The 16860-nt window shown below is 35.3% G+C and overlaps 2 protein-coding genes across 2 annotated transcripts; one reads left to right on the top strand and one right to left on the bottom strand.

Annotated features, from left to right (window-relative positions):
* The first annotated feature begins 6524 nt into the window (after window positions 1-6524).
* On the top strand, window positions 6525-7992 carry LOC107796370 (cytochrome b561 and DOMON domain-containing protein At5g47530-like). Its single transcript, XM_016619126.2, has one exon. It carries the CDS (start codon window positions 7089-7091, stop codon window positions 7647-7649), a length of 561 nt encoding a protein of 186 aa, XP_016474612.1. The 5' UTR covers window positions 6525-7088; the 3' UTR covers window positions 7650-7992.
* Window positions 7977-12640, bottom strand: LOC107796380 (GCN5-related N-acetyltransferase 9). Its single transcript, XM_016619137.2, has 6 exons — window positions 12361-12640; window positions 11252-11323; window positions 10690-10777; window positions 8758-8890; window positions 8587-8625; window positions 7977-8267 (listed from the first exon to the last, which is right to left on the bottom strand). Exons 1-6 carry the CDS (start codon window positions 12533-12535, stop codon window positions 8187-8189), a joined length of 588 nt encoding a protein of 195 aa, XP_016474623.1. The 5' UTR covers window positions 12536-12640; the 3' UTR covers window positions 7977-8186.
* Window positions 12641-16860: the final 4220 nt, after the last annotated feature.

The following is a 16860-nucleotide window of genomic DNA, read 5'->3' as shown; positions in this document are numbered from 1 at the left end:
ATTAATTAGTAGACCAACTAAAACTGGGATTGAATCCCATGAATGATGGAAATATAAAAGGTGAATATGGACTCATTCACCTGCCATGTATACCACATAAGATACATCTATGAGATGGTTACATGTATAATTATAATTAACTCGCAACATGGTGTTTTGCGAGGTAACTGCTCAATAATTTAATTTAGAGCATATTCCAAATTTTTTTATTCAAGATAGTTCATCTTGATAAGTTGGTTTACATCATAGTTGGTTTAGCAAAATGATTTATTGAGTGCCTCCACTTAATAGCTAAACTATTGCTTATGAGAACAAAGTTATCTATATAAGTTTGATATAGTTTATATACAAAAGTATATTACATTTTCCCCTCACAAATGGTTCAAGGTCAGGAACCAAATAATTTCATCTTATTATTATTGATGTGCGGTGTATATTTTGATTAACACCATGACATACAAAGATGGGCTTTCAAAGTTGAGGAAGCAAGTTAGTTTTTCTAACATGAGGGGGAGACATGATAAACAGTTCAGAAAAAGTTACGTGGAATGAATTATCATTTGTATATCTAGATCCTCGAATACGATAATATGAACTTGAAGTTCATAAAAAGATAATCCATCTGCAATATATTGCAAAGTATGCTAGACGCATTTGTTGACCCAAAGAAAGTAACTATATTCTCATTACAAATGCTCACATTAAGTCCTAGAAGGACAAAATCTATGGTACGCTTAAACCATATAGACAAATCGGTTTCAAATGCAAGTGATCTAGAAGATCACATGACATAACACTTCATAAAATCTCACGAGAGATTCAGGTACCTGAATATATGAATGAAGAGATCTCTATGTTATGTCTTTATGAAAAAATATTGGAACCGATATAAAATATTCGTCGACGACATCTATCATAGCGCTAAGTATAGATGAGGATCTTAAGTCTATCGAATATAGACATAAAAGTATTGGCCAAATGGAAGAGACATAATTCAAGTAGAATTGATTCCATATGAAAGACATATAATTTTATCTATGTTGTTCAAATACTTGAAAGTATAAAATCAATGATATGTGCAATCAGTTTTCGATATCTTATTTGTCTAGCATGATATGAAAACTTGATATGCATCTAATTAAAGTCTATTATATGACTTATATGATAATCTTTGAAGGATTTATATCGCTTAAAGCATATACAATTCTTGGTCTTGAAGTACTACATCCTAAGTGCAATTTGTGCACAAATGTATCTTGCTATAACTATAAGCATGATAATGTGATAGCGAGAATACCTCTATGGAGATATTGAAGAGTCATTCCACGATATTTATGAAGACATTATATATGTATCACGAATGATGATTTCAAGGTGCAAAATATTCATTCAAGTTAATATGGTTGATTTATTTATCAAATATCTACCAACGATCTCTTGAAGATGGTGCACAAGATTGGAATGTGAAGACTCAAAGATGTAAATTGATGCTCTCATCAGGGGGAGTTAATGCGCGTTGCACTCTTTTTCCCTTACAAGGTTTTGTCCCACTGGGTTTTCCTTGCAAGGTTTTTAACGAGGCAACCAAAAGGCGTATTGTTAGATATGTGTACTCTTTTTCCTTCTCTAGAAATTTTTTTTCCATTGGGTTTTATTTTAGTTAAGGTTTTAACGAGGCACATTACTTATCGAGTAGACATTCAAGGGGGAGTGTTATAAATAGAATTCTATTTATGGTGAATGTCCATATTCAGAGAGATTCTAGGGTTTATTACTTGGTGGCTAAGTCAACCTCTCCCTATAAATAGAGGGTTCTATTCCATTGTAATTCATCCCAAAATCAATAAGAATTCTCTCTCCCTACTTTTCTCTGTAATACTCTTCTTCTTCTTTTATTGTTTTATAACAAAATCGTATATATTTTTATTTAAAGTTTATTTTATGAACTCCTTAAGATGAAAAGTTATTTATTAATAACATTTAAATTTGTTTTCTTCTAATCTCTCTCTTGAGATAAATTTTAGGTAAAATTTTATTAATTCTAATTTTTAAAAGTTTCTTTCCGCTTATGCGACTGTTATAAGAATTATTAATATTTTTTTATATGCAATATATGCATTTCAAAAAGAAATAATTCTTTTTATTTCATTGAGTACATCGATTAAAATATTGTTGTCTACTTGTACTATTTTTTTAAATACTTTTAATTTGAAAAATATGTGCGAACCATCAATATTGAGTGACTATTATGTGTAAAGGAATTTTCGCGTCTAGGCGATGTTTCTTTATATTCTCATCACTTAGTAATCTCAATTTCTTCTCCTTTCTTTAAAAGACTTGTACTTTTTACTTTAAAATATTTATTATTTTTTAAAAGAATTAATTCCTTAACCTACTACCAATAAAAAATGGGACCCCAAAAATTTTGAGGCTTAAAGCGCTTGTAACTTAGCCTTGCCCAAGAGCCGGCACTGGTAAGGCATATCACAAATTTACACTCATGTTGTCTCTGATTAGCGAATTTGTTGTTGTTATGACTTTCGATTTTTCAGAATTCAGATTACTCCTATTGCTATTTGTATAATTATTTCGTATCCATTATTCACTAATCTGACCCATTAACTCAAATCATAAGGTCCACTTAAAATCCTTGCCTACCTTTTTCGTAACGGGTGACCTTTGACGTGACCTAGTGCGTATCATTTACTGGTCCCATGTGGTAAATAAATCATAAATGTATTAGGAAGTCATGTATCGACAAGACCTCTTCATCCAATTACCAACCACTCATGTACAAATTTCTTCTTTACCTTTGAATTATAAAACTTTAGTAAAAATTCTAATTAAATACCTTCATCTATCTTAAGAAATTTGTACCTTTTGCTTCTCCGGAAAAAAGGAAAAACCCAGATATTCTGGGGTAGAAACCTTAAAATAATTTTTAGGCGTTTGAGAAACAAAGATTTAACTTATATATATATATATATATATTGTATATTGTGTTACATTTAATTTTATAGAAAGGCAGAAATATAATATTCGGGACCTCGGCAACTTTTGTTTAGTTCCTCCTTAAACTTTACGTGCTCTCTAATACCCCCCCCCCCCCAAGCTAAAAAATTTGATAGCCTCGACCCCCTAGACGATGATTTGGCAAAGAGCGTGAATACACTCTCTTTTATGGGCGTGGGAGGGAAGAAAAATCAAGAAATCAGCTTTCAAGTGGGGTTTTTTTTTTCAAATATTAATTATCACAATCAAATATAATGATTATTTGTTTCAATTGTAATTTGTTGTTGTTTCTTGCATATTTTATCTCAATTGTGTTGTTCTAGATACAATGAATATCTGTTTCAACTATTATGACATACCCATGTTCATTATCTAGCTTGCATATAAATATGCTAAGTACTTCTATTGCGTATGCAATATCAGGCCAAGTGCAATCAGTTAGATATCCCAAGCTTCCAATTAAGCTAGCATATTCCTTTTAATCTTTAACATCATTGTCACTTTGTACTGGAAATAAGTGAACATTTGAATCAAAAGGAGTTACAACATGCTTGCAGTCACTAAAATTATAATTTTTCAGAATTTTCTCAACATAATATATGTGACTGATCAAGGAAAATTTCATTATATAATCTAGTAATTTTCATTCCAAGAATGAAATTTACCTCTCAAATTTTTCATGTCAAAATGGCTGCTAAACATGCTTTTAGTTTCTCCAATTATATTTATGTTAGAGCCAAATATTAACAAATTATCAATATAAAGGCAAACAATAACATGTGAATTATTCCAAGACTTATGATAGATGCACTTATCACACTCTTTTAATTTAATCAACTTTAACTCATGCATGAATGTTCAACATTCTCATGCAAAACTTTTTTATTTCTTTTACCCCCACTTTTTCTAGAGTTATAAAAATTCATAATCACAAATAATATAATCATATAGTCAAGAAAATATATGGTAATTTTTTTTTTACCTTTCCTCCACTTGAGTTAAGCAAATAGAATTTTTTTTACCTTTCCATCATAAAGAGAGTGAACTTCTGCCTTAATATTCATTATTTTGTCAATCTGCACAAAAAATTGAATCTTCTTAAAAATTGTTGGTGAAAATACAATTAGTTACAGTTGAAAAATAAGATGAAGAAAAATAAATAAATATTCTTCAGGTTGAGGCGCGGATATCTCGCTCTCTTTAAGGAGATTCAAGCCTACTATGGTAGCATCTTCACTGGTCCAGCAGTAATACTCTTGACTTGTCCCCTCCAGGATACAACAGCCCGACAACATTGTATGACTCGAACAAACTCGGAACAAGTTATTGAATCCAAAGCTTCACCAAAATGAACATTTTCCTTCAACATAATAATATTCTTTTTTGTAGAGAATAAGTTGGAGGCTTAGATTTTTTCTGTGGGAGATCCTTTCTAGAAGTTGTCCATCTACGAATTAGTGATCCAACTGGGCATCTTACATATGAATTCATTCTCTTAACTCTCTTTTTCACTGCACCAATTTAAGAGTTAATTAAAGTACCTAGCTACTATTGACCTAATGGTATCATCAAAATTATCATTTGCTTATATTTGATCAAACAAGAACCAAAATTGGAGGGAAAAATATCTTAAAAAGTTGAAAATGAGAAAACTGGAGTTGTGTTGGAATTTAGTTGGTTAATAAATTTTTAATTCGACGTAATATATTGGTCTACTTGAAGGTAAAAACCTATTGAGCAATTTGTAGGTCAGACCTAACGAGCTTACATTTTGTGATTCTGTTTCTTGCCTGCTTTTAAGATGGCATCTTACACTTTGACTCGTTAGTTACTATGGACTCATTTTCTCTCGCGAAATACTAGTCATATCATATCATAAAATAACCAGACATCTTACTTGTCTCCTTTCAACAATAACGTCTTTAATTTCTTGATTGCAAGCTAGGGACTGATTGTATTGTTTTAGTTTTAACACGCGTCAAAGATTACATTCTAGCATTTACAAGAATATCTTGAATAAGCAATGCTATTGGTAATCTCAACTATCAAATCTACCAACAAAAAAAAAGGGAGGTGCTGCTTTTGGAGGGATTTATAGAGATGACCAAGAAAAGTGAATGCTAGAATACTCAAGTAAGATGAAGTCTACCTCAGCATCAAATGAGAACTAAAATTAGCAAAAGGTACGAGATATAAAGAAAGTTGAAATCAACTGTTTACTTGTTGTCAAGCTTAGCTTATCAAAGAGGAAATACAGTGTTATCCTCTTAGGGCTATAATTAAAGAATGTAAATATTTGCTGGAAGCCAACAAGATAATTATCAAACATATTTTGGAGGGGGGCGAACCAATGTGTAGACTTTCTGGCGAATGAAGATCACAAACACGAGGAAGTTTTGAATATTGGGGAGAATGCGCTAAAAATGGAGTTTCTTCTCCTGACAAATTTTGAATTGTGTGGCTTATGAAAAACTTTAAGAAATTTATTTAATCGGTAGTGACAAGTTGTAAGGGTCTGTTTTAAATTATATTTTTGTTTTAAAATTGATCTGGTGGTTCTTTTATTTTAGGTAAATGGCGAATGTGTTTGGGTTTCTTTTTTTTTTTTTTTTGGTTGGAGTAATCATTGAAAAGATATTTTTGTAATTGTCTAGGCAGCAGCTTATTTTGACGCACAGCTTCATCTTCTATAAATAGGTGAGTCATTAAACCAGAATTATTTCAAAGTAAGGCGCAACATAAAGAAATATGAGAATGACACTTTCAAATTCACACCTGATCCTTCAAGGGATTTCTTTGGGTTGGTTACAAATCTAAATCATGGAAACACTTGGACCATAACTTGTAAAAGTCATCCCTTGCTAGAAATCCTCTTGAAAACTCTTTTCTTTCTTCTTTGTGTGTCATAGCGAACCTTTGTATTAGCAACTTCTAAGTTTAATTGGGAAACGGCAGAGTTTTGTAAATCAAACTAGTATATTTTTGAAAAAATTACAAGGAAGAACACATCGAATGCTTCCCCTACTCATTTAAGCCCTAATAATAAATTATAAATTTCTAACGCATAAGTGGTATCTAAGTTCCCTAATTGTCGTTTGGTAGGGTGTATAAGAATAATACTGAATAAGGTGTATTACTAATGCAGGAATTAGTAATGCATGAGTTAGTAATGCAAGCATTAATTATGCGGAAATTATTTCTTATCCACCATTTGATGTGTTGTATTAAAAATTAAAATGCATTGTATAATTTTAAAAAAAATTAGTTGTTTACAAAAATGCCCTCCATATTCTTTAGTTTTAAGGACAATTTTGTCTTTAACCATGCTAATGCATGCATTAATAGCCTTGGTATTACTAATACCATGGTTTGTTAGATATTAAGTTATAGGATAATACTAAATAGGTTGTATAACTAATACTTGCATTAATAATACATAGATTGAAAAACTATACCAAATAAGGATTAATAATACCAAAAGCTAATGTTTGCAGTATTTTCTCTAATGCATCCTACCAAAACGACCCCTAAATCTTTTCAACTTAGTGAACTAAAACATCTGAACAACCAAAGAAAGAAAAGTCTATTGAAACCACATGTGATAGTGGCTTGAGAATTCGATGAAAAACGAACACAAACATTGAAGACAAAACGGTTGAAGACTGATTGTTGGGTAAAAACTAAGTAGATGTATTGGGGGTTTGATAAAAACGAAACACAAACATTGAAAATAACAATGTTAAAGAAGTGATTGTTGTATAAAAACTAGGTATCGAAAGTATGAAAAGTCACTGAATCAGTCAACAAAGTCATTACTTAATTCTCCTCTGTTGCTATGATTTATCTTGCATCCCATTTTCTACCTGATTTATCTTAGGTGTTCTTTTGAGACACATTAGTAGTACAAAATACTTGCCAACAACCGCAGTAATTGCTATTACTGGCCTCAGTCCTAGTTTCCGGAAAGAAACGCCTTTCTGTTTCATATTGAATCCTCAAATGTGCAGCCCGATTGGTCTTGCAGTGCTTTCCACAGGTTTTATTTTTAGCGCAGGGAAAGAAAATAATCTGGCACTATGGCACCAAGCTTAACACCAGTACTGCTATTCAGCCTTCTTTTTCTTGTTACCTCTGCTCAAAACTGTTCAAACTACACTTTCACAGCCAATAGAACATTCACCTCTTGCAAAAAACTTCCATATTTAGAAGCCTACTTGCACTGGAACTACAATTTCTCCAGCACAAAAGTTTCAATTGCATATAGAGCTAAACAAGATTCTACGGGTTGGGTAGCGTGGGCTACCAACCCTACTGGACAAGGCATGATTGGATCACAAGCATTAGTTGCTTTCCATAACTCAAATGGCAGCACAATAGCTCATACAACACAAATAACAAGTTATAGTCCATCAATGCTGAAAGCAAATCTTAGCTTTCAAGTTTCACATCTATCTGCAGAATACTCGAGCAGTGAGATGATTATCTTTGCGACTATAGGGCCACTGGATAATGGAACTACAGTAAATCATGTGTGGCAAGCTGGAAGCTCAGTCTCAAGTAACATCCCTCAGATGCACTCATTATCATCCCCACACCTTCACTCATTTGGCAAAATAGATTTTCAGACAACTGCCTGAGAAAATATAGTCATCTTTGTTTTTTGACTTATCAAAGAAATGAATAAATAGCCATCTTTTGGTTTCATCCAGTAATTTATATCAGGTCCAAATAAAAGTTTTCACGCAAATTGCTGTGAAAGAAGTTGCGCCTATTTTTCAGGCATAAAAAGGTCATCTCTATAATCATCCGACTCTGCTCATGCCTTCTTTGTCATCTAACTCTTGTTTGTTTAAGCACGAGGCAGACACAAACTAGTCCACATTCTAACATTTGGTGTTTTCATTTTATCATATGTCAAGGTGACTTTCTGAAAAAATATAACAGGGAGGAACACCTGGATAAGATTTAACTAGTGAAAAATCAGTAGAAATCGCAAACGTTGATTCAACAATCTTTGGATGAAACTAATCATCATATAATATACTCAACACCCTCCAAGACTGCAGGAGATGGTTTATCTGGGTAATATGAACGTATAACCATGTTGTCAATTAACCGATGCAGCTCACCGCACATTGACTTTGTCATCAGCACACACAAGGTGTCTTCGGGTGCTATGAATGTGTAACCATATTGCCAATTAATTGATGTAACTCACAAATCTTTGACTCAGTCATTGACAACTCCAACGTCATCTGCACAACATATTTTAATTTAGATGTCAACAACTCAACTGAATAAGCCAAAAGAACAAGAGGGCAACTTGGCTAAAAGGAGATTTTAATTAAGCCTCCTTTTTGGACTACGTTGACAAGTATAAGATTTACAAAGCCTGAACTCCTTTACTAACATAGACGCAAAACAGTTTAAGTTGTAATTTTTGCACAAAGGTGTTAAGATTTCATCCACTGAACTTTCATTTGAGGAGTATTTAACCCACAAGGGCCCGAGGATGTCTCCGGATCAGCCAACAATTCATTATTGAGAAAATGAAAAAGAGAACTCTCCACTCACCTCGTTGAAGATTTTACTGTAAGAGGTCTCCTTGAAACCCTGCAAAAGCATTTGAGTTTTCTTGTCAGACTGTCAGCTCTGTACATCTAAATTTACATGTTCTTTTTTAACCAAATTTACATGTAAAAGGATCACATTGATGTGCATGAGTTGGGGTTCACAGAGAGATACCAATTTTTGGAATAGACCGAGAGAGGCTTGATTTAACTCTCCAATTTTGACGCGGAAGGTATGTATCTTGAAATTGTCAACAGCAAATGCCATCATCATGAGAACAGATTCCTTCCCAAGCCCTTTGCCACGACTGTACTAGCAAAGAGCACCATAAGAAACTGAAAACTAGTCAGAGAGATACAAAATCTGTAGGGACATTGACAAGATACAAGCAATTAAATAAAAACAAACTTGTGACATGCACAGAAGTGTAAGAAATACATCAAACTTGAAACATACAGGGAAGTATGAGAAATACATCATTGACAGAGATTACTGTTAAAGTTCAACATGTCATCTAAAGATTTTAAGAGACAACTGAAAGCATGCATTGAAATCATAATAAATAAAAGGCCCACACATAAAACAACAACAACCCAGTGGAATCCCACAAGTGGGGGTCTGGGGAGGTTAGTGTGTACGCAGACTTTACCCCTACTCCGGAGGAGTAGAGAGGCTATTTTTGATAAACCCATGAAAAGGCCCGCACATAAGAAGGATGTAAATGACGAACTATCAATAAGAGCAACAAAATAATCATACGCGTAACGTGTGCTGGAGCCAGGAAAAAAAGAGATACGCAAATAGTTTCTCATGGATTTCCAAAGAAATGAAATTCTAGTAGTGGTGATTCAGTCTTTGAGCTATCAGAAATAAGTTTCAGAATCAGAAAAAGCAATACAGATTTCAGCTGCTTCATACATTACAGATGAAACAGGAAACTGATGTGCATGAGAAAGGATGAAGTGGAGATGCTTACAAAAAAAAAAGAAGAGATAACAAGCCGAACAAGTGAACCTCTGATGCACTTGAGAATCCAGCGTCGGCCCGAAAGTAAGAACTATTAGCCAGAGGCCTAGAAGCACTAGAAAGGCATTCTAGCTTCTTACAACAATAACAACATACGCAGTATATTCCCACAAGTGGGGTCTGGAAAAGGTAGTATGTACGCAGTCCTTACCCCTACCTTGCGAAGGTAGAGAGATTGTTTCCGGAAGACTCGGCTCAATAAAGCAAAATCACAGCAGTTATGACAAAGAACTACAGAAAACGAAATAGTAACAACAACCAGAAAAAATAAAAACGAATCAAAGGAAACATTAGGTATATTGATCTAAAAATAAGGAACACAAGGATAACACTAGTACTATAGCTAGGGAAGGAAGTACATGTTTGGAAAGGAAATACGCTCGACTACTAACTAACCTACAACCCTAATCTTCGACCTCCACACCCTCCTATCAAGGATCATGTCCTTGGTAAGCTGAAGATATGTCATGTTTTGTCTGATCACCTCTCCCCAATATTTCTCCGGTCTACCACACCCCCTCCTTGAACCCGCCATAGCCAACCTCTCACACCTCCTCACAGGAGCATCTATGCTTTTCCTCTTCACGTGCCCGAACTATTTCAGCTAGCTTCCTGCATCTTGTCCACCACACAGGCCACTCCCACCTTATCTTGAATATCTTCATTCCTAATCTACTCCCTCCTAGTATAACCACACATCCATCTCCGCATCCACATCTCCGCATCGTGTCCATCCACTTCATACATTTTCCATGCTCAAAAGACACAAGAAAATTTCATGCAATGATTTGTGCAGTTTTCTCTCAATCAAAGAACAGAGAGACCCGGGACAGAGGCTAAGGAAAACCCAATAGCTAACCCTGTAAATGCTTTTTCGTCTTAATCCTTACTGGTGAAATAGCTTTTGAGAAACAAGTCATAATTATCCCTCAATGACAGACCAATTTTCACTCCAAAATCAAAACTATAGGAACCTAATATTGCAAAAGAAAAAGTGCTTTTAAGGTAGAAGAACGGATCAACTAGTGACACAACATTAAAAGACAATGAAGCAAATCGGAGATATAAAAGCATGTGTACCTCTTCGGTTCAGCTATCATAATCTCGACTTCAGCCATTTGGGGATCATCCAAGTCATTCATGTATATGTTCACATCACCAATCATGGCTGTCAGAAAGCAAACAATTAAGAATCATATATCAATACAGAAGAAACAGGTCCTCTTGCACTAGCGATCATTTTCGGACAACCAATTGGAACCAACAGCAATTTCCCTACATCTCTATTAACTTTACCATATGGACATTCACATGAAATTGGGCGCACATATAGTCAACCTCCATTCTTTTCATTGTGAAAATATTATTACCTACTTAAACTTGTAAAAGCCACTTTATCAACAAAAAAAGGTTGCAAAAACCATTAAGAAAATATGAAAAGAAAAAAGTCAACTAGTTGCAGAAAAATTCAGATCCTAATCGAAAGAGCTTCATATCTTAGTATGCCATATACAGTAAATGATCACACGTCCCGTGCTGATCAAAAATCATATAGATAAAACCAATATAACATTAACGTTGAAATAAAGCTACATGGAATGATTAATCTAGTGGTAGTTGAGAATTAAAGAAGAAATGCAACCTTCAACATGGGGTTCTCCAGGAATGAATTTTCCAATAATTAGTTCCTTGTCCAACACAATGAAAGTCTGCTCTGCCATTAAGAAAGCATTTCCAATAATATTCATAAGAACTACATGAAAAAAAATAAACTAAAAACCCATTAAATTTCCAGCATATCACTATTTAGTCCTTCCTGGCCCAATCAAAAGCCGAGAAATGCCACAGTTCAGGAATGAGTTACCACTTAAATCTACCATCCGACTTAGAGTACAAGGTCAGCAAGCAAATCTATAAATCAAACTTATAATTGGTCCTGACATTGCATTTTTCCTCAATTCAACAAAAAATAGTAATTCAGGTGCCTTATAGAAAAAATTTAATAAAGTAATTTGGGTTTTTCTTCCCTAATATAAAAAGGGGTCACCGTCTCTCAGCATTAATACATTCCAAAACGTTAAAAGATCACAGTTTCTATATTTGGAACCAAAAAGGAAACAAGGAAACAGAGAAAGCGAAATTTCATTCAGAAATAGAAATGAAAGCCATACTTAAGGGGTATTAACCTAAGGGCTTTACTCTAGTGGTAAGAGCACCACACGAGATGTGTAATAGGCCCTCGCCATAGCTCGAACACTGCCGCACGCAAAAACCGTTGCATTTAAGTGGAGAAGGATAAAGGATGAACCCTATTATCCACCGTGTTTCGAACTGTGCGCCACTAGCCTTTTGGCATTTTTTGGTTATCAGAAAAATTTGAGGGGTCTTGGGTAAAGGTATTCTTGATTCATCTAGAAACAGTAATTCAGGCAAAGATATTTTCGTCTTCAATAATGCACTATCTTTCAGTACCAGATTACCCTCCAAAACGTTAAAGATTAGCACTTTAATTTTAGAAACCCAAAAGAAAAATCAACAAAGATACATGGGAGGTGAAATTTCAATCGGAAACAGAAAGCCGCATATCATAGTGACATTTCAATCAGAAACAGAAAGTCGCATATCATATTCTTGATTTAAAAAAAGAAACAGTAATTAAGGCAAAGATAGCTTTTTTCTTCAGTAATAATCAAAAGGGTAACCATCTCTGAAGGTGAAATTTTCAATTAAAAAGATAGAAGGCATACATACTTAAGGGGTCTTGGGTCCAGGAAAGTTGCATTTCATATTCTTGGTCAAGGGAGAGGGGTTCGGAACCAGTAGCTTGGAGGAGAAAAGGGTCTTGCATCCATTCATGGTACTTTGGGACATGCTCTCTCATGTAAGGTACCAGTGTCACCTTCTCTACTTCTAGACTTGCCTTCATCTCTCAGTCTCTCTCTCTCTCTGTCTCTCCGAGAACGCATAGAGTTACCAGTGAGCAGCTTAAAGTTAAAGCCAGTATTCAATGGGCTGCTATAGGGAAGTGCACAGATAGCCCATTTTGGTACCCCCTAATTAAGGTAAGCCGAAATTTATATATTTTTGCATGTTTAGCCACTTTAGAATCAATTTAGACACGTGACTAAAGTTGCAAAATTCCGTGTATGAAGTTGCAAATTTTGTAAGTTCAACATACTTCTTGTGCCAGTAAAGTTCAGTCATTTTTGTTTGAACTTCAGATATAGTGAAGTCTTGCTTTATAGCTGAATATTAGATAATTATGTCTAAACTTCTAATATTTATGCCTAACTTCAGCCAATTTTTGAGTATTCTCAATGACAACTTTTTTTTTTCTTTTCTTCATATCTAAAGATCTCTTTGAGCTTACATTTTGAATCCAAAAAGTTACATGCTCGAACTTGTTGATTGATAAATTACTTTCGAGTACCAACCCATTATTCTCTGAGAATTTCCAAAAGGTTTATTGCCCGTATCCAAGGCCTAAATTTCATCACTCAAGTCTCTCAGGCGGATCAGCTTGCAGCCCCAAGCCTCCCAACGTTGACGAACCAATTGTCCAATTTGCTATTTAATTTTTTTTAATAAAAACTAGATATTCATGGTAAGAACATGACACACTAAAGATGATCGACCAAAATAAATCTTAGCCAAGTGTAATTGTTGGAAATTGAATTTTGATGATTAACAAACATGTAATTTGGTTGAGTAGGTGCGGTGAATCTGAATCCCTAATTCTGGTAGTTGGTTCTTGTACTGCGGTCAAGTTTCAACATTGTTTGGATTTGATCAACATTGTTGAACACTGAAGATTGAAGATGAAGACACAACCAAAATTTGTTATAGAGAGAAAATTGAAGACGTGGAATTTTTGCCAAGGTGGAGATTTGTTGAAATGTCAAATATTCCAGCTTCCCACATCGGTGGGTTAGCAATAGTTGGGGGGATTTTCCCCCTATAAAAGAAGGCTTAATGTTTAGGATTTAAATACACCTCTCATTTGCCTTCTCATCTGTTTAAGGCATTTGTATCTTCTCTCTTTAGTATTATTTCACTTGTATTTTTGGAGTGGAATAAAATATTGGTTGTGTCCGAGGAGTAGGCAAAATTAGCCAAACCTCGTAAATTTTGGTGTTCCCTTTATTGTCTTATTTATTTATTATTTGGTGGCTGTCATAATTTTTGGTATAGTAATTGTGACTTATTCACACTATATACATTTGACTTCCGCAACAATTGATATCAGAGCCAAGGTACTGTCTAAGTATGCTCTGTGGTTGCAGCATAGTCTGATCTTCCACATCAGAAAAGAATTATCTTGGTAACTGAGTCAAGGTTTTGTCTGAGTATGCTCTGTGGTTGCAGCTTAGTCTGATCTTCTACATCAGAAAGGAATAATCTTGATTTGTGTCGTCAGCTATTAAATAATATTTGTGTCAAATATGGGAGACAATAAACAAGAAGAATCTACATCAAGTGTCAACAATACGTCATCATTGGCATCTTCGCTTATGACAAGAATTGTGTCAAATGCGAAATTTGCGGTAGAAATTTTTGACGGGTCCGGGCATTTTGGGATGTGGCAAGGCGAGGTTCTAGATGTCCTTTTTCAACAAGGGCTAGATCTGGCCATTGAAGAAAAGAAACCAGATGTTATTGGAGAAGAAGATTGGAAGATTCTCAACCGTTTTGCTTGCGGTACCATTCGATCCTACCTTGCTAGAGAGCAGAAATATCCATACACAAAGGAAACTTCTGCAAGTAAATTATGGAAAGCACTGGAGGATAAATTTTTGAAGAAAAACAGTCAAAATAAATTGTACATGAAGAAGAGACTGTTTCACTTCACCTATATTCCTGGTACCACGATGAATGAACATATCACCAGTTTCAATAAGTTGGTCACAGATTTGCAAAATATGGATACAACTTATGATGATGGTGACTTGGCCTTAATGTTGTTGGCGTCACTTCCTGATGAGTACAAGCACCTTGAAACTACTCTACTCCATGGAAATGACGAAATTTCTCTCAGAGAAGTTTGTTCGGCTTTGTACAGCTATGAACAAAGAAAGCGAGAAAAACAGAAGGGCGGAGAAGGAGAAGCACTATTTGTGAGGGGTCGTCCTCAAAATCAAACGAGGACAAAGAAGGGAAGATCCAAGTCAAGATCCAGACCCAGCAAAGATGAATGTGCCTTTTGTCGAGAAAAAGGGCACTGAAAGAAAGACTGTCCGAAGTTGAAGAATAAGGCCAAATATAATAATGGAAAGGCCATTATGGATTCAAATGTAGCTGATTGTGATGATTCAGACTTCTTATTAGTTACAACAGAGTCATCAACATCATCAGACATATGGTTGATGGACTCGGCTTGTAGCCATCATATGTGTCCCAACAGGGACTAGTTTGTGGAATTTCAAGAAGGAGAATATGGAGTCATCCACACAGCGGATAACAGCCCTCTTACCTCATATGGCATTGGTTCAATACGATTAAGGAACCATGATGGAATGATCAGAACATTTACAGATGTTCGATATGTACCGGATTTGAAGAAGAATCTCATCTCTGTGGGAGCCCTGGAATCAAAAGGGTTCAAAATCATTGCAGAAAACGGAGTGATGAGAGTATGCTCCGGTGCACTAGTGGTAATGAAGGCTAATCAGAAGAATAATAATATGTACCGCTATCGTGGCAGTACAGTTATTGGGACAACGACAGTGACATCCAGTGACGACAAAGAGGCAGAAGCAACCAAGCTATGGCACATGCGCTTGGGACATGCTGGAGGAAAATCCTTGTAAACTCTATCAGATAAAGGATTGTTAAAATGAGTAAAGACTTGTAACTTGGAGTTTTGTGAGCATTGTGTCAAAGGGAAACAGACAAGGGTTAAATTTGGTACAGCGATCCATAATACTAAAGGCATTTTGGATTATGTACACTCTAATGTTTGGGATCCTTCCAAAACACCTTCATTGGGTGGGAAGCACTATTTTGTAACCTTTGTTGATGATTTTTCCCGAAGAGTATGGGTGTATACAATGAAGAGCAAAGATGAAGTGTTGGAAATTTTTCTCAAATGGAAGACGATGGTGGAGAATCAAACAGGCAAGAGGATCAAGTGTATTCGCACAGACAATGGAGGTGAATACAAAAATGATCATTTCAATAAGGTCTGTGAAAATGATGGCATCGTCCGACATTTCACTATTAGACATACACCACAACAGAATGGAGTGGCAGAACGTATGAACCGGACCTTGCTGGAGAAGGTACGGTGTATGTTGTCCAATGCTGGCATGGGCAAAGAATTTTGGGCTGAGGCAATTACATATGCATGCCACCTCATTAATCGCTTACCATCTGCTGCTATTGATGGCAAGACACCATTTGAAAAATGGTATGGAAAGTCTGTTGTAGATTATGACTCTTTGCACATGTTTGGCTCAACTGCATATTATCATGTGACAGAGTCAAAATTGGATCCAAGGGCAAAGAAGGTTATTTCTATGGGAATTACTTCTGGAGTCAAAGGATATCGTTTATGGTGTCCTATGACAAAGAAAGTAATATTCAGCAGGGACGTTACCTTTGATGAATCTGCTATGGTAAATAAGGTAACAAAAGATACCAAACAAAATGAAGGTGCTTCTAAGCAGGTGGAGCTTAAGGAAAAATTTATTTTTCCTACATAAGAAGCAGAGGAGGAAACAAATAAAGATTACCCTCTGGAAGGAGAGCCAGTAGAGGAGATTCCAACTCAGGAACCTCAACAACAACTTGAATCAATAGCAACCAGCAGGCCAAAAAGAACAATAACGAAACCTGTTCGTCTCATTGAGACGGTTGCTTGTGCAACCTCAATTGTAGCTGATGATGTTCCTACCACTTATAAAGACGTTGTCCAAAGTTTAGAAGAAGATAAGTGGAGGATTGCCATGAATGATGAAATACAGTCCCTTCATCAGAATCATACATGGAGATTGGCCAATCTCCCGAAGGGAAAGAAAGCAATTGGGTGCAAATGGGTATTTGCAAAGAAAGAAGGATTTCCTAACCAAGTAGATGTTCGCTACAAAGCAAGATTGGTGGCCAAAGGATATGCTCAAAAGGAGGGAATTGATTACAATGAAGTGTTTTCTCCAGTTGTAAAACATTCCTCCATTAGAATTATGTTGGCTTTGGTAGCACAATTGGATTTGGAACTAGTTCAGATGGATGTAAAAACTGCGTTTTTACATGGAA

The sequence above is a fragment of the Nicotiana tabacum genome, chromosome 11, assembly GCF_000715075.1.
Source record: "Nicotiana tabacum cultivar K326 chromosome 11, ASM71507v2, whole genome shotgun sequence".
Taxonomy (NCBI): Eukaryota; Viridiplantae; Streptophyta; class Magnoliopsida; order Solanales; family Solanaceae; genus Nicotiana; species Nicotiana tabacum.
This window is presented reverse-complemented; position numbering and strand designations above follow the sequence as displayed.

Bases quoted from the DNA above. Each gene is read 5' to 3' on its own strand.
- LOC107796370 (XM_016619126.2), top strand. From the start codon at position 7,089: ATGGCACCAAGCTTAACACCAGTACTGCTATTCAGCCTTCTTTTTCTT.
- LOC107796380 (XM_016619137.2), bottom strand. From the start codon at position 12,535: ATGAAGGCAAGTCTAGAAGTAGAGAAGGTGACACTGGTACCTTACATG. The intron at 10,778-11,251 runs GTTGCATTTCTT...GCTTTCTGACAG, and splicing joins TGGAGAACCCCATGTTGAAG to CCATGATTGGTGATGTGAAC. The intron at 8,891-10,689 runs GTACACATGCTT...TTGCTAGTACAG, and splicing joins ATGATAGCTGAACCGAAGAG to TCGTGGCAAAGGGCTTGGGA.